Genomic DNA, 25,291 nt, shown 5'->3' on the forward strand with positions numbered 1-25,291 from the left:
TTACAAAGATGCACACTAGGTTTCACTTTGAAAATCGTAAATGGCATTCAAATTCTGCAACAATTAAAATAATCCAATCAATAGATAAAATTTATTAAAAGGTATCAAAGTATATACTCGGCAGGATTCTTAAGACACATTTTTATTCAAGATTATTTCCCTTTTAATGGAGAGTGGTCTAAAATCTCATAAAGAATGCACATTTGTAAAATTGTTTATTGAGATTTCCTACATTTTTGTCCTTCGTTTTCCCTTTCATTACTGGGGAGGATACACCTGTAGGTGAACTCTTGATCTTACCTAGTTCTTGCAAATTACTTAGCTATGTTTCCCGTATGATTATGAGATTAAACCTAATATGGCAGCACGGGTGACATCTTCTCGAAATAGCTACGATATTTTAATAACATGCCCACTTGAAAATCCTGTCGGATAGCATACTTCTTGTACCTTTTGCAAGGAAAAATTATTCTGATGCCTCTATTGATTGTATCAAAGGTCAGTTTAAACATTTTATGCAACTCTTATAAATGTAGTATCCAAATAAAATTATTTTGAAACAAATAGTTTTGTTAATACAATTGATATTTACATGACTGTAAAAGCATTTTTTTAAATATTTGTTTATATTACAATTAAAATTTATCATGGACATCAATTAAAAAAAGGAAATTTGTTTAACACCTTTAAAATATTGTAAAAATTTTTTACATTTAAATAGATCTACGTCTAACAAAATACACAAAAATATTCAACTTAAAAAAAATGTTTTCATGAAGATGAACTCATTTTGTTTGCTAATTAACTACACACAATCTTCTAGCTTAAAAGTTGACTGTCTTAAAAAAGCTAATTTTTACTAAGCTAGCAATGTTTTTATATGTAAATTTAAATCTACGAAAACTTAGTTGTACATCGTCAAATTATGTCACGGAATTTAGAACCAAAAAAAATTCCAAAATGCTAACAAACAAATCCAAGTGATCCTCATTATAATATACATAATGGTTTATTACAAGCAAATCACTACAAAACAAACATATATCCTGATGACAGATACTATCGAAGCAAATGAATTAATATAATTTAGTCTAGGTCAGAGATTTTCCCAAAACAGATCATTTCGACAGACTCAAATAATATGAATAGAGATTTCATCGTCCTCGCATTTCTTACTATATAATCACTATTTTTTTTTTTAATAATTTAATAAAAACCAAATAGAAACCTCCAAAATGGTCGGTACCAACATCAACTAATGTTATACTGATTTTGTCCTGAAATATAGCTTATATTTCTAAACAGAAATCAGGCAGTATGCTGTCAATATAAAATAACGCAAGTTAATGACGTCAAGGATTACTAGGCACTTTCTGATTTCTATTTAGAAACACAATCAAAAATATTTTATTAAAAAATTAAAAATGACATCAACAACTTTGGACGATAGAGCGCTTTTACTTTTTGGAGTTTACATAGACAAAAATGAAAAACACTCTAGCTAAATAAAAATTAATCTTTTATTAAACAACCATCTTTTAAGCTAATTAAAAATATGTGTAAATCTTGGTAACCATTTTAACTTCTGATTATACGTCTACATATATTATTACGTGGATGACTTTGCTAAGACTAAAATGTAAAAAAAAATCACAGACATGTTCGCAAAAATGACTTTTCTTTTAATAATTATTTTCAAAATACTATAACTGGTAATAATATACAAATCATATCTGTGTAAAAACAAATACTTCATAAAAGAAGAAACAAAAAAAAAGAAGATATCGGATGTATATACAAATTTTGTGTTTATATAGTACGTTTGTTATAGGAAAAAAAATACATCCAACACTGCTAAAAACACAATCCACAGACTTAAAAAAATTATAGACGAATAAAAATTATCACAAACTGTGTATAAAAAAAAGTAGTAATCAAAAATTATATTAAATATGTGGAATACAATTGTATATATATATATATATTATATAGAATTTGTATGAAAGCCAAAATTGTGTATGTTTATGAGATAAGCAAACATGACTGCGTTTATACACTGAGAATTTTTTTTTAATTTTCTGTGGACATCACCAGAAAACAATTAAAAAAACAAAAAAGAAAAAATAACAAATATATTTTATATTTTTTAGTTGGTTTTTTTTTTATATTAGCATCATTATAGAATTGTGGAACAGGAGTGTTGTTGAATAGGAAGGAGGTGGTGGTATTTTTGAGAGTGGCGTAGAAGAGAGCATTCATAGAACAAATTTTCCAACTATTATGCCACAAATTGCCATGGCTATTGCCACAGCCAAATACATAACAGACAAATTTGGAGGAGCTGTTGCCACTGGAGTATATTTAGTTGTTTCAGGAACTGCACCAATACAATTTTTTAATCGTAAAATTTCCTCCTGAAAATAATTATAGTTATTTAAAAATTTGCATTTGACTGAATATTTTATTAAAATTTGACCAAACTTTGAGAAATGCTGAACTACAGTATTATTCCATTATGACTAAATATTTTACCCAAACAAAGACTGTCAAAATTTTCCTATTATACCAAAATATTTTAAATATCAATTGGAATAAATAACAAATAATTGGAAAAAAATTATTTTCCCAATTCTAAATAATTAGTGTCATCCATTAATGTACGAATTTGAGTTTAGTCGAATTGAGAAGGCTTTAATATCATTTTAAGAAAAATATATTATTCTTTCGATTAAAAAATGCAAATAAAAAAATAAAAACTGAGATGTGTGAGTCTTTGGAAATACTTCGTTAAGGCTTTGTTAGATATGGAGATATGCGATGTGAAGGTAGTATAATAAAAAGCTGGAAAGAAGAGTCGAAGTGACAGTGCGAATAGTATATTATATGCGGAGGGGACAACTGAATCAATCGCGGATCTGTCTCTCTTATGAAACATGCAATAAATCTTCGTTTTATATGAGACGAAATAAGTTTGGGAACCTCTGATTTACATGAAACTTTTATAGTAAATGTCAGAAAAAACTTATTAAACAAGTGACAATAAATTTTAGTGGAAAATTTTAAAAATGAGCAAAGAAAAATAATGAATAATATTTTTTTAAGTATAAATTAATATCATAACTTATTTAAATTTATTACAAAAAGTGGAAAATTTTTCATGTAAATTAAAGTATAATTTATAGACTTTAATACAACCATCCATAAAATTTAATTGATGTAATAGAACTTTCTTATTATGGAAACGCCTGAATAACTCATGCACGATGGTGTCATGGTATTGATCGAATACTATCATTATGAGACTTTGTATAATATTTACTGTATTCTATAAGTTATTTTAATTTTTACTAGTTGAAAACAAATTTTCCTATTGTAATAAAATGTAATATCATTACCTTTAATTGTAAATTTTCTTGTCGAAGGTAAGTTTCCTCCTCACGAACTTTTTCAAGTAATTCTGTTTCCGGTGTAACACTAGCTGCAGCACTTCCCTAAAATTAATTACAACATACATGAGTTATATGAATACAATTTATTCTTTATTCTAAAAGTAATATGATTCAACTAATGTACAGCTTTTCTAAAGAGGCGTATCATCAAAGTTCGAAGTTCCGGAACAGCAGCCAAGCATACAAAAATTGTAAAGCTAAAGTAGTTAAGTTCTAAACTCGAGAATGATTTTCAAAGTCACTGAAAAGTGACTTCTAATTTTTCACCGATAAGAGATAAAAGAAAATTTTAAATTAGAAAGAGATTTTTTCAAATTAAAAAACTCTACGTTTTTTCGAGAACTCAAGAAATTTGGCAGAAATTTATTTCGAAAATTTAAAATAACAATGTTAGTTTGTATTAGAGAAAAACTGTATTTTGTTGAATACAGTTTTCAGAAAACCAAATTTTACAAAAATTATACTGTTCCGGTACTTTTCTAGCACACTGTATAATAAACATTTGATAAAAGTTCTAATAATTTATATGTTAGAATGAATTTATTAGTATATGCTAATTAATAATTATTAATTAGCATATACTAATAAATTAATATAATTATAATTATTATAATTATAATTATATTAATTCACAAGTAATGTAAATAAAACTATTACTATTGTAAATACGGCTGTTCAATTTCACAACACAAAATACATAGAGGGTTTCAGTTATGTAACTTTCGGTGAAAATTTCTACAAATAAATTCTAATTTCGCGTCTCAATTCAAAGAAAACTGTAGCAAAATGATGAAAATAATAAATTAAACTACCGAATACAATCGTTCATAAAATCCCGGGATTTCATTTTTCTAAATTAGCTATGGATCAATTCTCAAGTCCAAGGCCGTCTTAACCATATTGGGCGCCGGAGTGCAAAAATCAAACAGCGCTCCCCTTACCAACAAAAAAGTTCAAATTCGATGATTCATCCCTCATTTTCAATCTTTTTATGTCTACGTTTGACGGGAAATATACTCACGGTCTAAAAATGTACCGCTTAGGAAAAAATACGCTAAACAAATAATTTGACAGAAAAAAAATACCATAAATTTAAAGTTTATTAGTAAAGTATAAAATATTTTTTTAACCTGTACTCCTAATACTAATTTAAACAATTAAATTGTTGATTTTATCTTCTATTTGTTTATTTAATTCAATAATAAATAAATACAAGTGGATATGTCAAACGTTATGTTTTTATTTGTGTTATTGTGTTTTTTTGATAGACTAGACAGTAGTGTGCACGTACCAACTTGCAGTTGCAGAGTTTCTTTGAATTTGCCGCGTGTGTTTTTAGAAATATAAATTTAATGTTTGCAGTACATCAAGTCGCAAGGCGATTGAATCCAGCTATATGAGACGCATTTCATAAACAATATTATTGCCTATATTTATATAAGAATAATGAATGTTTGGCGGCCCCCAAGATCCTGCGATCGGGTCCAATGCACTCCTTGCGTCCCCAGTTAAAGACGGTGCTGCTCAAATCATTTAAACATTACCTTAGCCATGCATGTTACAATCTATGAAATACTTTTTAAGACGCCTTCTATGTTGATTAGCTATTAGTAAATGGCTAATTCTTAATATGATAAAAATAAAAGTTTTCACTTTCCTGCAAATTCTTTAAAAAATTTGCACGTATTCGACCGCAAATTATTTAAAGCATTTTATCTATTTCTGTACAAAAACCTTGCACACAATTGCACTTAACTGTTTGAAACAGCACAACATGTAGATCCCGTATTACTTATTTTTTTATCGTGTCACTCAGTGAGTCGCGCTTATATTTTATAATGATTGTGCAAATGATATATTGAAGGAAAAGAACGTTTTGACAAACCTTCGTTCTTTCAGGATCAAAAAACAAATTTTTTTTCGCATAATGTTTGAAAATCACGACTTTTTTAATGAATTAGCCAATCATTAATTGAATGAATTTCAACCGGTCGCGCTATTAAAAAAAATACAGATACTGAATTAAATCTTTGAAATATTCATTGGAAAATTTGGTTAACTCATTCAAGTAATAATTCAAATAATATCTAAAAATATGAAATGAAAATAAAAAAACCAATACATCGTTATTAGCTGTATACTCCAAAGAACGTTTCACCTTATCTTCTACAACTGCGTTCTCATTTACAGGTATTTTTGGTGTTAGACCTCCTTCTTGTTGCATAGGCATTTCAAATACACATTTTAATTTTGAATCCATTAATTTTTCAGGACTAATGTCTTTCCACTAAAAATTTAAATAAAATTGTTAGATACAAATTAAAAATAATTTTGCTATGATGAAGAGACTGTGATTTCTATACAATAGTCACAAACAAACAATTTTTATGAAAAATAAAAAATTTATTTTTTATTTTACATTTAAAATAGATTTTTGTCAAGTATCGATCTACAAATCGAAGAAATTTAAAATTTTTTCAATATTGCTTATTCTATACTTCCATTCTTTGGAAATTTGTTTCCAGTTATTACGGTTATCATGGTGCATAAAAGCACATGTCTCAAAGTCTGGTTCCGTGCAAAATTATAGGAAAAGTACTTCCCGTTAAATGAGCTCAAAAACTGGATATAGGTTTTGTTGATGCTGATATAAATCTGAATGTACACGAAACCCAATAATACTTCGTTTTCTAAGTTTTAATGGTAGAAGTTATATAAGTCACACTAATTAAAATGAAATATAATTTTTTCTATAAGAATATATCTGTGTATGTGTGCGCGCTAAATGTTTATCAATATAAACTTCGTGTTATATGACCAATTGTAAAATTTTAAAACTTGACTTTTGATAAGCATCTAACAACTTGTAATTTCCAGAATCTCATTTGACACGGGCGGTCTTTTCCTATAATTTTGTGCGAAATCTTCTGAATGTTCATAGAATAAACAATAATCATATCTTTATCAACATATATTACCAAAGTATCAGCGCAAAATTCGTCTTCTGGTGCTACTACCGTCTGTACCATAAATTTATGTTTATTTTTTTCAGCCGGATCAAATATAAACGGTTGTAAACATACTGAAATGAAATAAATTTTTTTACTTTTATGGCAGTACAATTTTTGAGAGTTTTCATTGTGCATTTATAAAACAAATTTTCATCCAACATATATATACATTCTTATAAATGATGGCATTCGAACTTGTGATGTGTCGGAACAACGCGGATACGAATACGGATCTTTGTTTTAAGCAATAAATTTCATTTGTCCCGTGCCTAAAATAATTTTGACAGAATTTAAGATATTTCGACACCGGAAAAATGAAAATGATCAAAAAAATTTGAAATTTTATTTATTAATTAATCATTCTTTTATACTTCTCTTGTGAAAAATGCATATCGATTTTCTGTACGGTTTAAGAGGAATTAACTGTCAGTGTTAGTCAGTGTCTTACCAAAAAAAGTTTTTTATTTTTATGCAGTTCTTAGTTTTAGTATGATTTTAAAGCTTAAAAATTGAGGAATATTGATAAATGTTTTCATGTAAATGGTAAAACATTTTTAAAAGCACTTTTTTACTTGAAAAAACAAAATTTATTGCGATTTCTTCATATTTCTCCATGTGAAGAGGGTTGTTTTTAAAAATCGTAAATTAATAATTTATCGTAAACCGTAATAATCTATCGTAAATCGTAATAATTTATCGTAAACCGTACAGAAAATCGATTTGTTTATACAGAAGGCGTATTAAATACTCATTAATTGGCACACAAAATTTCAGTTTTTTGGTAACACTATCGTTTTGGTATCGAAACACCTTAATTCATTATTTAACATTTCATTGTTAATTCTAATTTCATCAAGCTCTGTGTTAAAAAATAGGTAAATTGTTGATAAAATAATATTTCTTAGCACCAGTAAAAAAAATTTTAATATCAATTGAAGTATTCCTACACACAGAGTATGACGAAATTAATAATTATTAATGAAACGACACTAATGAGAAATATTTTGTGTTTTTGAACACAGTCAGCAATAAATTAATGAATTTTAGAGTATGTTAGATTTTGCGTCTAACAAATCTTTTTGACCAAAATGGCTATACACTGTACTCAGATTCTTATTACAGTGTCTCCACTTGGTTGCAAATTTTAATGACAATACTATAAACATATGCATTATTGTGAGTAGTCTGTGAAATGTCTCAACCATAATTTCCCATGTGATTAAGATATCTATTTTTCAACTTTCAATCTTACGACAAATTACAGTTTAGTGTCAATGCGATTCGTGGTAATGTTTATACATTATAGCAATTGTATTAGCATCGTGCATAATCGATGGATAAATGCTTGCATTAGTCTATGGATAGTTGGGAAGCGAACAAAAACATAATTTTTATCAAATTTATGTTGTTTTTCAATTTTTTAGTTGATAGTGTTAAACTGAGAGGTGAAAAAATGCATACTCTAAGTACTTAAAAATATTCATTTTCAGTGACGTAACGTGTTAGTATTATTATTCTAAATCCTTTTTATTAAATCAAATATCTAATTAAAACACGAACATCAATTTAAATGAACATTAGTTTGATGGATGTTGATTTAAACATAAATTTGTTAGTTTTTTTACATTACAAATTAACGTCTCTTAGTTCTAACGTACGTAATGTCTCGGAGTTACGAAAAGTGGTGCACTCCGATTATATTCAAATTTTTACTAGGCACAAAAGGTGACTCAAATCAGAAAGGAATGAAAGTGGGCATTGAAGGTATAATTAAATATATATAAAATTTTCACCTTTCTCATCAAGTTATAATACAATTTTTTTATACTTCTCTAACCTTTGAAATCAGTGTAAAAGAAGTATCGCAAATTGACTTGATAAGTGATTTTTTAATAAGGTAGCCCAAGTAGCTCTAAATAAAACTAACCATTGCCCCCAAGAAAAAACAGTGACATTTTCGAGGTATTCGGTTTTCAAATTGCGATATTTCATGTTAATTTATCAAATCATTTTTTTTTTAATTATACAATTATTTAATGCTCATTACCGATATCGATTGGCTTATAGGACTCATTTTTTAAAATGTCAATCGATACAGGCAAAACACATTATATATTGTAAATATTTTTGTATACAAAGTAGTTTTGAAAACGTGAAATATTACACTTAGAAAGGTCGAATAACTCGAAAACCTATCATTATTTTTCGTTAAAACAATAATAAATTTCATTTATAAAAACAAATTTTCTTATAAAAAATTAAAAGGCTTCTTTTGTGCGTAAATTTACTGAATATTGGTATAGAATATTACATGTAATATCGGTTACAATGGTTCAACTGTGTACTTTTTAAACTGTTTTGCCCTTGAACTGCGCACCGATATCGTGGTTTATTAAGGTTAGCCGCACATTATCAGAAAATTGAATATAAAATGTATGTTTCTTAAAATAATTTCCGATAATGTGCGGCTGATCTAAAAGCTATTAGCTGTAATTATGCCAGTAATATTAGCTAATTTTAACACTTATCTGTTACATCACTGAATATATATATCTAATAATAAATATATGAAAACATACTTGCGATTTCAATAACATTTTTAGGTTCCAATATACCAGAATTGGGTCGTACACAATATTTTTTTGGTGCTGTAGTTTTTATTTTAAAAACTACTTTTTTATCTGTTGGATTTGTTAATTTCATATATGACGTAACTGGTACATTAAACGGTCCTATAAAACAACAAATAGCTTAAGTCATAAAACACGATTTGAATTTGTTAATCTTCCAATAAAGTTTTGCATTTGTTTAATCTAATGTTATCAATAATCCCAAATAAACACGAAACAAAAATTATAGAAAACTTTTGAAAAATGTGTGTAGGCCTAAGAATCAATTTATAAACATTATTTTAGTAACAAAAATGTAATTGTTTTAATGATGGGATTGCGAGTTTAGTATCTATCTTAAGTTTGAGACAATGTAATGCAATTTTGAGAATTGTAATTTGACTTTGAGTGTCGAAGTTGGATTTTAACTACCTGCCATAAAAAAATTAAAACATGAATATGAAGTCATAAAACTTCATCGAATCAAAAGGACTGAAGTTCAATATATAATGACATTGCATTTTTAACCAAGTCTTAATTAGATGTTTTAAAAATTTATATAGCTATATTTTAAATGTCAAGTTATTCAAAAATAGACCTAAATCCGAAATAAGTAATACATTTTGATGATATATAAGAAAATTGAATAAAATAACTTTGGCAAAAATACGATCGTGAATAGTAATCCTATCATGCAGCTGTCAATTTGATATGTCGATAGCATAGCATATAATTATTCAAGTCAAAGAACCTCAAACATTGGAAACATTATATTAAGTAAATACTATAAATATAATTAGAGCAAAAAGCTCCCCTCCTGGGATTTATAAGATAGAAATAACCTTTTCTAATAAAGTGTAATGCAGGCTTGGCTAAGCAGTCATTTTCTTCATAAAAATTACGTCAATAAAATATCAGGTATATCACTTACCTCTGAACTTAAGTTCATTTTGTGGTTCTATATGAATAATTTGTTCCGGTCTTGCCATTTTTATTAAATGATTTGAAAGTTTACAACAATATTAAATTTTATATAATGATTTTTGAGTTCACCAGTCAAAAGTTAATAGCCTTCGGCTCGGGACTGTTTTTTGATAAATTTTACGCATGCGCCATTATTCTAATATGGCTACAGAACATAAATCTGACATCATCGATAACTACGTAAATTTTTATAAATCTGTTTCACATACAGATGACACTACTATTGTATGTCAGAGTTTTTTCAATATTTTGGCGGTATATTTGATATAAATTCTAATAAAATGCTTAGCAACAATTTATTGTAACTTCAATCTTGTTAAAATTCAATATTTTATTCTTAAATCAAAATTCACAATTTATTTTCATTAAGAATGTATCCCACGTTCGCATCACCAGATAAGCAAATATATAAGTTTTCCATTGTTATTTAAAATACTAAGCAATATTTTTCAAGGTAACTAAATACATTATGCTAAACCTAATTAGGATTTAGTAATAATGTTCCTCAGATCGTATCTCTTGGTTTTCAAAAGACTATCCCAATTTTTTGTGCATTTTTCTAACGCATTGAGCAAATCCAGTATAAGGGGAAAATTTTGATTTATTAATTTTATATTAACGTTTCTATTTTAATCAGACAAATTTTTTATTTTCTACTTTATCGTTTCGTTTATCCCTCAGAAAAGCTGTCATTACATCGAGGTTTTTTTATCCGAATTATTATATAAATTCTCGTTTGCAGCAATTGAAATTTATATTTTTTACATAAGAGTATTGCAGTCAATAATTCATTTTATTTTTGGGTAGCTTCTACAATACTTTCCAATTAATCATATTCCTTGATAACTCTCGATTTTTCAGATTTGTGGCCACTCATGGATTAATAAAGGGATACCTTTCATGATATAAAAATATTTTAAATTTTAAATATATTTTATTTATTAAATAAAAAATAATTTGATTGATATAAAATCCGTATAACATTTATTAATATATTCAACATAAAATACTTTTTTTGGTTATTTAGATTCAATTTTAACAATTCCGTTAGTTGATCCAAAATTGTCATGAAAAATTATTATATTTGACGATATTATTGTTTAATGCTATTTTCTTCAGATTGTTTATTTGATGGAGGTATGTTATTTTGATTCCCATTTACAGGTATGCTATTTTGATCTACATTGGCTGCTGGCAACGGTGGAGATTGTTGATTATTCAATCCAGTATTTGAATTTAGCTACAACATAAATTTATGTTTACAAACATGGAATAATTTTGAATATTTAGCACATTTTTATATTCAAAGCATTCAAAATCTTTTATTTCTCTCTACTTATACAATTTTATTGATTAACAGTACATATTGGACTAGAACTAGTTACTGGTTAAAATATCAGCGGCACAGTGATAAAATTATGAACCAATTTTGTTAGTTCGAAATTTATTGTTGTCAACTTATATTATTTAAAAAAGGGTGCTCCTTGTCAAAAAAATCTCATTTTTATCGAATTTATTTTATTTATAAGCAAGTAGTAGTTTTTGTGAGAAATTATATTTTATTTAGAGTGATTATTGTCATGAAAATGTGTTTTCTATATAGAACAGAACCTCTCGTTATTGTTGTCAAATTAAGTTATTTTTATAGTGTGCTTTTAATCAGAAAACTGTCAAAAAAGTACCAATATTAGTTCTTAATTTCACCGCTGGTAGAGTATCTCCAACCATAAGAAGTCATTAAAATATAAGTAAAATAAAAATATTTAAGTTTGATTAAATGTTAAACTTACTATCGTGACATCAGATTCGAATGCTATGAATGTAAAAAAATATACTATAACAAAGGAAATACAGAAATATGAACGATCTAAAAATACCTGCTGATTTTGATCATTTACTGGAATATGTGGCACACCATTATTTTGACTAGGTTGCTGTGGTACCACTGGAGGATTTTGATTCTGTGTGTTTACTCCCGATGGTGGAACGTTACCACCTTGAGGTGGTACTTGATTACCATGTGGGGGAATATTATTTCCTGGATTCACTTGATTTGGGTGCTGCTGGTATTGTGGTACCTAATTCGTATAAGTAGTTTGTAAATATTTACTTTTCACTTTACTTGGTATATATGAACACTTACTTGCTGAGGATGATATTGTTGACCACCTTGCCCTTGATGATATTGGGCCTGTTGTTGTGCTTGATGATATTGAGCCTGTTGGGCTTGAATATTTCCTGGATGTTGTTGACCATACTGTTGAGGATGTTGAGCATATGCTCCTTGTGGTGGCGGTTGATATTGTGGTTGCATGTTAGGATGATATTGTTGATTTGGATGGTGTCCTTGAGGTGGGAACTATGAATAAGAAAACGATTAATTTATACCCACACCATAGATTTCATTAAAATTATCTCAATTATACTTGAAATGAAAATACTATACAAAAATTATTTCTAAGACTATGTTACCTGATTTGGATGACCTCCTAGACCTGGATGTGGAGGATAACCAGCTGGATTAGGTGGTAGCTGCATGCGAAAACAAAAAAAAAACGTGCAACAAAATAATTTAGGTGTTATAATCAATAAAAGAACAAGCAATCTTCGATTGGATTTGTTTTATGTTTTCGTGCAACTAATAACTATTTGAAAGAGCAAAAATAATTTTTGATTGACGAAACAAATATTTTCCAAGTTAATGAAATAAAATAAGAAGTAATCGATATTTTACCATTATATTTTTAAAAAATTTGCTTCTATTTTATGTTTTTTAACGTTTAAGACGAACGCACTAAACCTTCTATAAATATTTTAATTTTTTCGACCTTGAACGCATAGGACATAAATAAAAATAAAAAACCGATTGCATAGGAAATTTAACTAAAAATATATCTATGTATAATCAAAATCAAATTTCGAAAGTTTCTTAGCAGAACTAGAAGTCAAATCTGAAATGTTTTCACATTTTTTTATCCAGACCGAAAAAATGTAATCTTTCGACAACTTATTATCATTTGGGGGTTTATTATTCGAAATTCGATTTTTATTATTATAATTACGTCTTTTCATTTCGCAACCAAATTATTCGATAAAATAAATCAAATTATTATTTATATTCATAAGATTCCAATATTAAGAGTCCCCATGCAGACAGCAATTTAGAGCTCCGATTGCAAAACCGAGGTTGGGGTTGCATACAAATTTCTTTTTAGGTCGTACAATAGCTTCCATTGTCTGAATAAAATCTAAAAGATAATTAGATAATGAAATGTTGGAATACTATGAATATAAAAACTAAATTGTAAGTATCTACGTAAATTCTTGTTTGGGATTAATTAAAACTCTTCATATTAAAACACAATACACGTAATTGCTAAATTAATTTGTTGAATACATAACAAAAAAAATTTCAAATTAAATGTGAGAGAATCTTACAATTCCTTGTGCAATTAAACGTTGAACTTCCTCTAAACGTCGCCTTTCAAATTCTTGATACTCTTCTTGAGTGTATACTTTCTGTTGATCCAATCCTTCCCAACCAGGATCTTGATTGAAATCAGGTTTTCTGGTTTGGTCTAAAAATTCTTGAAAACTACAATCATTCAAATTTTTGTTGATTGTTAGATAATTTTAGATTATATTATGGTAGATAATAAAATACTTACCTAATAAGACCATCACGATTTACATCCGCTTCATTAAAAACATGTTCTCTCATTCTTTCCATTTCTTCAGCTCGTTCTCTCATATCATCTTCAGGTGTACCTGCCTGATAAAGTTTATCTAATTCTTTTAAAAACAATGCTTTGACTTCATTTTGATCCCAATGACCATTACCGTCCAAATCTAAATATAATTTTGTTCATCAACTTTCAGTCTAATTTCAAAATACAATATACATATGTAGTAGGAGATTCGGCAATATTAACGGATATAAGATAGATCTTTTATACAGACTATTTCTTCATAAAACGAAAGTTTATATTTACGTAATATACGTTTATGAAGAAATGGTCCCTGAGAACAATTATATACCCATTAATATTGCTGCGTCTTAGATTAATATAATAATATACATAATATATATTACCATGTAGCATGAAGAATGTTTTTGGATCGAAATCTTGACTATCCATATGATCCTGTTTTTCCCAAACTTCCTCTAATTGTTGCTTGCTGCCTGGATGATGTAACTGAAACATATTATGCAAATGTTAAAGTTTTGTTCATTTCTTTTGAGATAAAAATTAAAACATATCTTCAACAAATGAAAACACGAAAAGTAAAAGAAAAGTCTTTTTTATCAAAACGCTTAATAGTCGCATTGGGTGAAACTTGGCTTAGAAAGACGAACTCTACATGTTGACTTATATTTGCCCAGGGCCGGATTAACAAGTAGGCAGAATAGGCAGTTGCCTGGGGCCCCCGATTTTAGGGAGCCCCCGAAAAAACGAAAAAGACTTCTATAATTTTCTTACAAACATAAAATTCTAGAGAGTGGAAGAAAAATATAATCAGAACTGAAAATAAATTTTACTCAAATAAATAAAACTCAATTGACCACATTCAAAAGGCGACGACCGACGAACTAGACAAGGTTCCTAAAAAGGACATTTCCGACTCATTTGACAAATTGTATGAGCCTGCAAAGAAGTGTATGTCAACTACACAATGGGAAGCACATTCGAATGCGACGAATGCAGTTTACGATTCATTTGATATCATATTAGAGGCTCTAGAAATCATTGCTGATGATGAATCACAAAATACTGACAAAATCGATATTGATGATATAATTGATGAATTTGCCGAAAACAAATGTAGAAAAGGGCATGTTTAAAATGTAGATAGTAATTTTATTGATATTATTACATTGTGACAATAAAATTTTTATGAAAGATATAAGTTTGTATTTTTTAATTGAAAAAAGAAGGGAACGGACGTGAAAAACGGCCCCCCAAATTGATGGTTGTCTACGGCCCCTTTGAAGGTTAATCCAGCCCTGTATTTGCCCCAAATTTTAATATGACTACAACATTATCATGTTTTTTTTATGTTTGATCCCTTTAAACAGAACAGAATAAATTTTTTATTGCTAGGCTAAGTTATTAAAAAACTCAAGCACTAATATAATAATCAAATTATTGCTGTAAGAAATATGTTTAAAAAAAATTAGGCTAAATACTTGTTGATCACTCTAAACATTACCATTAACTAAAACAAATAATCTAAAGATAATTACCGGTGCATGTTTTTTATGTTTTTCGACTTGTTCTTGTATTTGTTTTTCCATTTCTTTCCTTTTTTCCTCATCTAATGCTTTAAGTTTTTCTTGTTTTTCGAATTCTTTTTGCATTTCATAATTTTTAAATTCTTCTCTTCGTTTTTTATCAGCTTCAGCTAAATCCTAAAATTATTAAATCCAATTTATAGTTGATTAAATATTGTTGACTATTAATTGGGATGAAAATGGAAGATTTAGTGTTATTTTTTTAGGTTTTTTTCAGTCAAGGTTGGACTCTTTTGATTTTAGTTACATATATTTTTGTTATACTTACTTGTGACGTTTTTGCTATTAATTTTTTCAAATCTTCTATTTCAAATGTGTGAGGATTTTGGTGGTCTAAATGTTCTACATCAGAATCATCGATTGAATTTCCTCCATGGCTTGCGCCTCGAGAATGATTTTCATTAACTATTCCATTTTCTATATTATTTTTCAATGAAGCTAAATGACGAAGACGTTCGATCTCCGCTCTTTTAATTTCATCTAATTGATTTCTTACATGGTGTGACACGAATTCTAATTCATGGGCAATTTTCCCATTCTAAACAACACGTCAATTGTAAATAAAAATATTAAATGAAAACTAATACAGAACGAATAAAATTCGATTTATCAACTCACCCTTATATCAGCCTCATCAGCTTTTTCTAATTTCTTTCTAAATTCTGGATCACTTTCTAATGCATTTACGACTTCTTTTAAATATCTATGATATTCCATATAATCTTCCTAAAAGCAATTTTAAAAATTTTATAAAAACTATAAAATGGCCAAATATACAAAACTTACCAAATCATCTTTGTCTGTTGGAATTTCATTTTCACTGTTTTCATTATTTTCATCACCCTTTTTTTGTTCTTTAACTGGAGGACAAATTATTTGTCCAAAAATTAAACATATCACAAAAACTTCCAGTAAAATCTTCATTTTTAGGACTTTTCACAATAAATATTACTTTGTTAATAAATAGTTATACGTTGAATTTTATAAATTCTTGTACTTTTGATGACGTAGATTTGGGGGAAAATTGCAATTTTATACTTTACATTATTATTTTGGAAAATTTGATACCCTTAAAATCTGACGTGTTACAATATGTTTTGCTTGTATGTAATGTACCTATATAAGATTTATTTATTTTATTGCATCCGATTGTATTCCGAGATAAATTATTGTGCTTGTGTTCTTTTATTAATGACAGCATACTGACCATAACAATGACGTCATTGTTTACAACACTGAATACGTAGAAATGAAATGTCAAACGGTACTGATCAGTATACTGGTATGTTATTTAATTTCAAAAACATTAATGCCATCTATCGACAATCAATAAAAAGTAAAAGTATATATTTTTTATAAACTAGTTTGAAACTAGGGTGCTATGTTGGGGGGGGGGGAATATCCGAATGTATTTTTTCATTAAACTATTTAAACTTTTCCAGTAACAGACAAATATTTTCTAAAAAAATGCTTGATATCGATTCGAAAAACAGCTCTTGATACGAAATTTTAGCCGATTTTACTGAATTGCTCTTCATACGATATCTCAGAAACTATGTAATAAATCATCAATATAAGCTGATTTTTGTATTTTTTGAATTAAAACGGTTTTATTTTAATTAAAACGGAGCTTTTAATCCAAATTGGAAACAAAATTTTTTTTTCTTATTTTTCTCTCGTCAGGGATACCTTTAAATCAAAAATAATTTTTGTGGTTTTTTGCGTTTGTTTTTTTTTTCCATATTTTGCTAGCAAGGGCATTCCCCCTTGAGCCCGTGGCCTTCAGCCTTTAAGTAAAGAAAAAATCATTTAATGTAAAGAAGGAAAGGCGTAGTTATAGGGATGAAAAGTTGAAGTTTTACGATTTCCGCATCTTTCTAGCATGTCTAGAAGTGCTTTAGAATAAAATTTTGATTCCTTGGAAACATAAAATAACAAACATTGAAATTTTTTAATGGAATTACAATGGAGTGTATACTACGCAAGTTTCTAAAAACTACTGATGCGTATTGATGTTGTGAACGACAGGTTGTTTATAGAGTATCTCTTAGCTGGAAAACCCGTATCACCTGACTAAGACTTATTCACTTATTACCGGAATTGAAAAGATATTAGGAATCAATGGTTAAATATAATAAAATTTAATAATGGAAAGCTAATAATGGAATAAAGTTAAAATATAAACTTCTTATAGAATTTTTATTCTTAATATAAAAATACAATTTAATGTTTCTATAAATTTTTTAAGTTTTTTATACTAACAATTGATTTAAAATTTGGAAAGACAACATAAAACTTTTATTTTCGATTTCATTAAAAAATTATATTACAACAAAAACATGTTAAATATTTAATGTTACAGGAGAATTAGCTGCGGCTAATGAATTGGCATATTTTTTCAATAATGGTTTTACTTCATCTTCTAAAAATTCTGTAACTTGTTCTGATGCACGACCAATGAATGTTTCTGGTTTTAATAAATCTGTTAACTCATCCAGTATAGGTTTAAAATATGGATCATTTTTAATTCGTTCAATTAGATCGTTATCTAATCCGTGTTCTTTAACTTGAGCAGCTGCTTGATGAGACAGTACACGAATTCGTTCATGACATATTTGGCGATCACCACCTTTTTTAACCATTGCAACAATTATATTTTCTGTGGACATGAATGGCAATTCTTGTAAAATATGACGATGAATTACTTTTGGATATACAACAATTCCTTGGGATATATTTAATAATGTTAATAAAGCTGCTTCTGCACTGAGAAAACTTTCCGCCAATGACAATCTCCTATTTGCACTGTCATCCAAAGTACGTTCTAACCATTGCACGGAATGCGTGGCGGTTGCATCACCGATTAATGTCATTAAATGTCTAGCCAATGCACAGCATCGTTCTGATCGCATTGGGTTACGTTTATATGGCATTGCAGAGCTGCCAATTTGTGTGGCTTCGAATGGTTCTTCCAATTCTTTTCGTGATGCTAATAACCTTAAATCGGTACAAATTTTATGTATGGTTGATCCTAAACCACTAAGAGCAGCTAAAACATTTACATCAACCTGTAAAAAATTTAAATTTAGAATTCTTGAAAAAGTTTGAACTGATTGTTTATTACTTTTCTGGAGTATGTTTGGCCGGTTACTGGATAAGTCTTATTAAATCCTGCCAATTCAGCAACACGTTTATCCAATTTACGAACTTTTGTGGAATCACCTTCAAGAAGTTGTAAAAACGATGCTTGAGTGCCAGTTGTTCCTTTCACGCCTCGAAATCTTAAATCGTCTTTGGCTCTAGATAATGCTACTTCATCTAATAGTAAATCGAATATCCATAATGTAGCTCGTTTTCCAACTAAAAGCATAAAAAAATATAACATTAAAAATTTAAAAACTGCCTTAGTTTGTTTAGATGATAAAATCGAGAAAGCAGATTTAAAAACGAGAGTGGCAGATTATCTGGGCTTGCCACATTCATCCGCAGGAACTTCACTTAAATGCATAGCGTGAAAGATGATGACAGATTGTCATAGATATGCTACGGAAAGATTTGTCTGCGATAGATTCCCCTCCATTAAAAAAACGCGGAGATGAATTAACCGTAGAGCTAGAGGCAGTAAAGAACAGCAAATATATAATTTACTTATCACCTCCACGGATATAAAACTACTGGAGGAATGGTCCAAAAAAATGGAGGCTATAACCGACAATTAGCATTTAGAATTAGAATAAGAAAGAGGAGGTCATATATCACTTGCTGCGTTGATCTTCGACACTGGAGAACCAACTGAAGAAATACTGGAACAAGGTTTTCTGACCCAATTGGTAGAGAGAGCTTACCTGTTGTTAATTGCGCAGGCTGTAAATGTGTAAAACCTAATGTTGGCAAATCTTTATATTTTTCAGCAAATTCTGACAATTTACTGATAACACCAACCAATCTTGGAAGTAATAAATCTAATCCATCTTTAATTATAATCAAGTCCGTATTGTCAGTTACAAAACATGATGTTGCACCTAAATGAATAATTGGAGCTGCTTTTGGACATAAATTTGCCAAAACATGGACATGTGCCATTACATCATGACGTGTCAGTTTCTCTTCTGCTGCTGCAGCATCAAAATTTATATCATCCACATGTTGTTTTAATTCATTGATTTGTTCGTCGGTAATATCAAGACCCAATTCCTAAAACAAACAAAAGAAAATTTTTAATTTATGCTAATTTGTAGATTTTATTGTATAGTCTCTTAGTATATATTTTTAGATATAAAGAATATCTGGATCAAATAACCATAAATTTTCGTAGTACTTAGTACAATTTTCGTTTTGTAACTGCTTTCAATGATTAAAATTGAAAATGCTAAGTAAACCAATTTTGTCCCAAAACCTACAAAAATAGTTTTCCTTTAACGAGTGGGTTAGCAGTATTTGAGATATCGATCTAAATTATTTTTGTTTCGGAGCGATTTTGGAGATATTACGAAAAATACTCATCTTATCGTCAAATAAGTTGAATGTTTACGAATTTGAATCCTAATTACTCTAGATAATCGAAAGACGCGAAAATCTGGTTGATTTTGTGTTTGAACGATAAGTTTCTAAGATATTGACTGAAAAAAATTGTTACAGGAACAGGATATCACCCTCATCTTCGATTTAAGTCGATATCTCAGAAGTTGATCGTCCAAATCTTAAAGCGATCCCATTTTGTATTTTTTGAGTCGAAAATGCTCTAGAAATGGTTATTATACAAAACGGAGACAAAAAAGAAATTTCCGATTTTTTACAATCATAATAAAAACATGACAATTGGATAATGGAGCAACATATTTTGTTATCACTTTATAATATTAGTCATTTTATTAGGTACCTGGATAAGATAAGAATTTATCTAGTTAGTATGAATGAGGGGACACAAAACATTATTGTAATTGTAACAGGTGTGGTGAAGAATTTTTGTATGAATATTTTTTAAATCTTAAGTAAAATAATTAAATTTGGTAGAAAAAAAAATTGTGTTTAAAAAAATGGTGTCGATACAAACCGTTGGTAGTGTTGTAATAAAAAGTTTTAAATTGGTAACTATATTAATTAATTGATTCTATAAAAATGATTAAATATAATCTAGAGTTAGTTCATCATATTAATTAGTTTACACTTGCGCCATAAAGTTTGAGCTCAAGTAATTAATAGAATGCTTGTAAATTATTTTTGAGTTTGAAAATATTTTAAATATTTTACGTCTGTTTCGAATTCCCTGCACGAAAACAACAAAAAAATTATTAAGTATCCTGATAATTATGTATTTTTGATTACTATATAAAATGATGATGAAAAAGATTACTATATAAAATATATTGATTAAAACTTTAAAATTTGAATCGATATAGGCAATACACAATGCAAAATTGTAAAACTTTTTGTAAAGAAATTCGTTTTGATATCGGGAAATATTACAACTTGAAAGTCGAATAATTAAAAAAATTATTTTTCATTTAGTTAAAGGTATGTTTTATTTAGAGTCCCTTAAACTAATTTAGGTAAACTTATTAGCCTTTTAAATTTATTTTATTCAGGAACCCTAAAAAGGTTTCGACAAAATCGAAAATTATTATGTGTTTGAAAATGAAATTCATATTGTTATCTCATGTATCTCCTTAAGTTTTTTTAATTTACTATAGAATTAAAAATTACTCCAGATATCGAAAAATTTTATTCTTAAATTTCGTCTTATATTGATTGTCAAGTTATAACAAAATTCAACATAAAAATTGAAAATATAATTTTTTTTAAATTTGCGTCCCCACTACCGTACATCCTTAATTAGTTGGGTACAACGTTTGTTTTTTGTTTCCAATAATTTATTAAGGTTTTAACTTTAATTAAAATTTTTTTTTTTTAAATAGTCCTAATTTCCACCGACTGGTTTTGGAGAAATCTATGAAAACATATGAGACCAATGTTAAATATGCCTTCTTTTGAAGTAATATATTATTTAAATAATCGGCCAAACGATCGAATTGATTAAAACTTCTAAATTCATGTTTAAAAAAAAGTCAAACCTTTTATTCGAAATTTCCCTGGCGCTCGTACATCCTTAAGAATGATATTTTGAATTTGCAAAATATGTGTAGGAACTTAATTAAAAAAATTAATATTTAAAAAACCGAAGACTAACTCTGTTGTTATGCATTTAAGTACCTATCCAATTGAATTAATTAATATCGTACATAATAATTACTTACATGAGAAATGAACAAATATAATTTATTGAACTTTGGTGGGGTTAAATGTCAATTAAATAAGTATTTCAGTAAAAAAAAAAAACAAGATAATTACTTACATAGAAACAATATTTCATTTCTATATGAGATGATTTTGAAAAAAAAGGTATCAACCGCTTCGTATTGATTAGAGAAAAACTAACGACGACGAAGAAAGCCAATTAAAAACTGTTTCGGTAAAATCCATTACAGAGATTTAGCTACAGCTAAATTTAAGGAATTTAACGATTTTTTGCTTTCGAGTCAGAATTAATCAGCTGTAATAATCTTTTGATTTAAATAAAGGATATTTATTATTGTTATTTGTTTCCTGCTTCTGCTTATCGTTAAACTTGTTCATTATGTAATCGTTAATCGTTCGGTTGAAGCTTTATAAATATTTTTCCAAAAACACTGATTTTAGGATAAATCAACCTATAACGAGATTAACCCTAAAAAATGTTCAACCAAATCGAAAATATTGCGTGTTTAAAAATGAAAATATTGTTAGTCTCCTTTATAACGTGAACGATTTCTGTAGTGAAGTTGTAAAATTCGAGATTAATCGGTATAAAAAATATATTAGTATACTTCTCATCGACCTCATCGATGAAATCTTTGATGAAATGTAATGAAAATTCTTTATACATTGAATTACTGTTAATATTGATGGATATTGATGAATTATGTATGGTAGAAACTATTAATAGATTTTGATTGTGGTTCGGTAGCCCACATAAATTGAAATGTTATAATGGGTCATTGTTCATTTGTTTATTTATACCAGTGATACAGAAAAGAAATAAAATACTTAGAAATAAATTCTATAAATTCATTAAAAATATGCGCGATAGCTCGTTGGATTCGGAATGATGTCTAGAAAAATGTGCCAACAGAGTTTTTCAGCACAAAAAAAATTTTATAAAAACTTTAAAGAATTTCTAACCGTGAGAAATTTATCTCAAAGTTAATTTTTCACAAAGTATACTAATTTGAACTTGTTGAGCAGACTGTAATCATGTTCAATAAGCTACCCATCCACACATCTTTCCTGCGACTAAAATGCGTTCATTTCTAAGACGTTTTCGACTTATTTTTACTTGAACAATTCATTCTCCAATCAATAGGCGTGTGTTATTTTACACCCTGTATGTAAAGTTATGGACCTCACCTTAATAAAAGTAAATGAAAAAATAAGGAATATTTTTTTCCCGGAGGTTTGAAGAACCATATAGTAAGGCTTTTAAGAATATAAATCTTATTTGCGAGCCCAGGTCGTATAAAAATCCCAAATACAGTTTAGAATAGAAAAATTTTTGCTTCTAATTTTACACTAAAATATGGATGCCTAATCGATTTATATTGTTTCCTTTGGTATCCGAGAATATTGGCAAATGTATAAAAACTAGTATTTTTAGCGGAATATCTAAGGATCCGCCATCTGTATTAGTTTTTGTATTAATTGACTTCTAGAATAGAAAGGCGTTAGGCCTAAGACCTAATGCCTGAAAGTTTTTGTAATAATTTTACCCTTTTGGTCGCAATTGCCTTGCATCCATAAGTTTTAACTGTTTTGTGTAAAGTACCGATAAAAACATTTAAACTTCTATATCTTGGTGTAAAACAAAATTTTCAACATAAATGTCAGGAGGCGAGTGTCACCACCTCCCAATCTATTTCTAATGATAAAGAGATATAATTAATTGTTCTATTGGGAGCCCGAAAGTCCTACATTTATGCTTTGGTACTAAAGCATAAATGTGGGACTTTCTTATTCCCAACAGAAGCAGAAAGTACGTACTTTCGGCCGGCATAAATGTCGGACTTTCGAAATAAGACAAGACAAGACGATAGACATGCTATTATTTTCTAGCCTCATCTGGCGGCAACACTAAATATTAGAGAAACTTGTTATTATCGATCTTTTGAAGATAATTATTTGTGGCGATAAAACTGCTATTGAAAGCTACTGTAGCGTGGTTTTCTCAAAAAGCAAGTATCACAATGCATATACACTTATAGGATTCGGTATCAGTGTGCTTTTTCGTCCCTTGACCTTAACATATTTAACAATGAATCACAAAGGCACAAAGAAAATGCATTTCAAAGTGAATATTTACTCTCAATGAATAGTTTGGTATAGTAAAGATAAGAGTGATAATACGATAATAAATAAGATTAAATAATACTACGGATTCCTAAAATACAACATACGTGTAATAATGTAGTATTACTTAGTAAATTACTAGCTAAATTGTGTCATAGTATTAGAATTTAAACAACAATAAAAAGTAAGCAACATGAGTTTATGAGTTGTAGAATGAATCACACATACCCATAGAATACAATTTATTTAGGTGTGGTAATTAATATTAAAATTATTTACAATTATAATGTGTTGACTTATTTTAGTAAGACAAATTTATCAAACAAGATAAAAGATAAAAATTTGAAGATACATAGTACGCATGGAATATGTTTTATATATACATTACACATGTTGTGTAATTTAGCAGATAACAAACAATACATTTTAACAATGAGTTTGTCCACCGATTTTTTTTATTTTAAACAGTGTTTATTGAAAGATGGTCCAGAAAAAAGACATGAAAAATCAATTAGAAATGACTGAGTCGAGCTTTTATTACCCGAGCAGAGATATCATCTTATTTGCCGTTTTTCGTTCAAGACTCGATTTCGTAGCTCAAATCACGAGGTAGATATAAACCTCCAAAGTTTTGTCGACATGACTGCATTGCGAAATATGGTCAGATAGGACTGAAGGCAGGTGTATGAATTTGAGTACAAAATGGCAGATAGGTCTAACAAACCTATCTTCAAGATGCGCGATGCAATCTTGTCGAAAAAGCCGCCCCGAAATTATTTCAATTTTGGGGGTGCTTATTTCCTCTTGATTGGCATTACGAAATCGAGTGTTGAGGTTAAATAATAGAGAGGATAATATCAGCCATCTTGCTCGCTATTCATCTTCCGGCCCATTGGAAGTATGGAAAATAAGTTCAAAAATATAACTCTGGAAAATGAAAGGCTTCAATATATTGCGTCCCCCAATTTTATAAAAATGCGCCTCAAATTTATCAACAGTGCCTCAGAAAGTTTTTTATATCAAGTTTGACGAAAAAGTCCAAGTCAGCATTTGAGATTTTCAGCCTTGTGTTAACGTCAATTAAATCGAATGATTCAAGTGTTGGTTTATCAATGTTTGCCCAAGTCTCGGCCAAGATGTCATACTATACATAAAACAATCCATTCATCAAAAGAGTCTTCGATTAGGGTAAAATGAGCCGATTCGATGGAATTAACATTTTTCTTTTTAATTGCACCAAAACTTTGGCGAAGCCCGGATACCCACACTTAGGCAAATATCTAACACCTCAGCTTGAAACGATGTTATATAGTGACTTCTTTCTTGTTTTAAATTCCGCTTTCATGGGCATTATACAGTTTTCGTACTCGTTACACAATATGCTGTTCTTTAAAAGTAATATCTTCATTATTTCGGCGAAAGAGTCCGGTATTTGAATTCCGGCAGTTTAAATTATTGCTACTATTTAAAAAAAATATGAAACGATTTTAATGCGTAATTATTTTTTGTTCTAGCTACTAAATTTAATCATCCTAATTTTATACCGAACTGGTTACGATGGACAAC

The 25,291-nt window shown here is 28.6% G+C and overlaps 4 protein-coding genes across 5 annotated transcripts in view; 1 reads left to right on the forward strand and 3 right to left on the reverse strand.

Moving 5' to 3' along the window:
• Positions 1–2,124: 2,124 nt before the first annotated feature.
• On the reverse strand, positions 2,125–10,174 carry LOC123295405 (vesicle-associated membrane protein/synaptobrevin-binding protein-like). The gene is made up of 6 exons (XM_044876746.1): positions 10,001–10,174; positions 9,040–9,192; positions 6,428–6,531; positions 5,572–5,736; positions 3,396–3,491; positions 2,125–2,414 (listed from the first exon to the last, which is right to left on the reverse strand). Exons 1-6 carry the CDS (start codon positions 10,056–10,058, stop codon positions 2,256–2,258), a joined length of 735 nt encoding a protein of 244 aa, XP_044732681.1. The 5' UTR covers positions 10,059–10,174; the 3' UTR covers positions 2,125–2,255.
• An 846-nt stretch (positions 10,175–11,020) lies between these two features.
• LOC123294491 (nucleobindin-2) lies at positions 11,021–16,287 on the reverse strand. 2 transcript variants are annotated; one of them, XM_044875537.1, is made up of 11 exons: positions 16,133–16,286; positions 15,965–16,072; positions 15,615–15,884; positions 15,299–15,463; positions 14,147–14,249; positions 13,722–13,902; positions 13,492–13,648; positions 12,526–12,585; positions 12,197–12,412; positions 11,931–12,131; positions 11,024–11,293 (listed from the first exon to the last, which is right to left on the reverse strand). In XM_044875537.1, the coding sequence occupies exons 1-11, from the start codon at positions 16,268–16,270 to the stop codon at positions 11,147–11,149; spliced, it is 1,746 nt and encodes a 581-aa protein (XP_044731472.1). In that variant the 5' UTR covers positions 16,271–16,286; the 3' UTR covers positions 11,024–11,146. The 2 variants fall into 2 exon arrangements, with proteins under 2 accessions (XP_044731473.1, XP_044731472.1); XM_044875538.1 differs by lacking the exon at positions 12,526–12,585 and having other exon boundaries at positions 11,021–11,293; positions 16,133–16,287.
• A 1,370-nt stretch (positions 16,288–17,657) lies between these two features.
• Positions 17,658–25,291, reverse strand: part of LOC123296640 (adenylosuccinate lyase) — a 20,820-nt gene continuing 13,186 nt past the window's right edge. The window contains exons 2-4 of the mRNA XM_044878197.1: positions 19,192–19,540; positions 18,471–18,706; positions 17,658–18,414 (exon numbers count right to left, since the gene is read on the reverse strand). Of these exons, the coding sequence (XP_044734132.1) occupies positions 17,689–18,414; positions 18,471–18,706; positions 19,192–19,540 (1,311 nt within the window). The 3' untranslated portion in view covers positions 17,658–17,688. The remainder of the gene's footprint in view (positions 18,415–18,470; positions 18,707–19,191; positions 19,541–25,291) is intronic.
• LOC123296642 (protein snakeskin) overlaps positions 20,270–25,291 on the forward strand; it is a 5,743-nt gene continuing 721 nt past the window's right edge. The window contains exons 1-2 of the mRNA XM_044878199.1: positions 20,270–20,433; positions 25,240–25,291. Of these exons, the coding sequence (XP_044734134.1) occupies positions 20,383–20,433; positions 25,240–25,291 (103 nt within the window). The 5' untranslated portion in view covers positions 20,270–20,382. The remainder of the gene's footprint in view (positions 20,434–25,239) is intronic.

This window comes from Chrysoperla carnea, chromosome 3, assembly GCF_905475395.1.
Source record: "Chrysoperla carnea chromosome 3, inChrCarn1.1, whole genome shotgun sequence".
Classification (NCBI taxonomy): Eukaryota; Metazoa; Arthropoda; class Insecta; order Neuroptera; family Chrysopidae; genus Chrysoperla; species Chrysoperla carnea.

What these genes read in the sequence shown, in the direction of transcription:
- LOC123295405 (XM_044876746.1), bottom strand. Translation starts at nt 10,058, where the DNA reads ATGGCAAGACCGGAACAAATTATTCATATAGAACCACAAAATGAACTT. An exon ending in AAATGTTATTGAAATCGCAA is followed by an intron (nt 6,532 to 9,039) that starts GTATGTTTTCAT and finishes ATTTCATTTCAG; the next exon opens with TATGTTTACAACCGTTTATA. An exon ending in AAGAAAATTTACAATTAAAG is followed by an intron (nt 2,415 to 3,395) that starts GTAATGATATTA and finishes AATTATTTTCAG; the next exon opens with GAGGAAATTTTACGATTAAA.
- LOC123294491 (XM_044875537.1), bottom strand. Translation starts at nt 16,270, where the DNA reads ATGAAGATTTTACTGGAAGTTTTTGTGATATGTTTAATTTTTGGACAA. An exon ending in GTTTAATTGCACAAGGAATT is followed by an intron (nt 12,586 to 13,491) that starts GTAAGATTCTCT and finishes TTTCGCATGCAG; the next exon opens with CTACCACCTAATCCAGCTGG. An exon ending in TAGGAGGTCATCCAAATCAG is followed by an intron (nt 12,413 to 12,525) that starts GTAACATAGTCT and finishes TCTTATTCATAG; the next exon opens with TTCCCACCTCAAGGACACCA.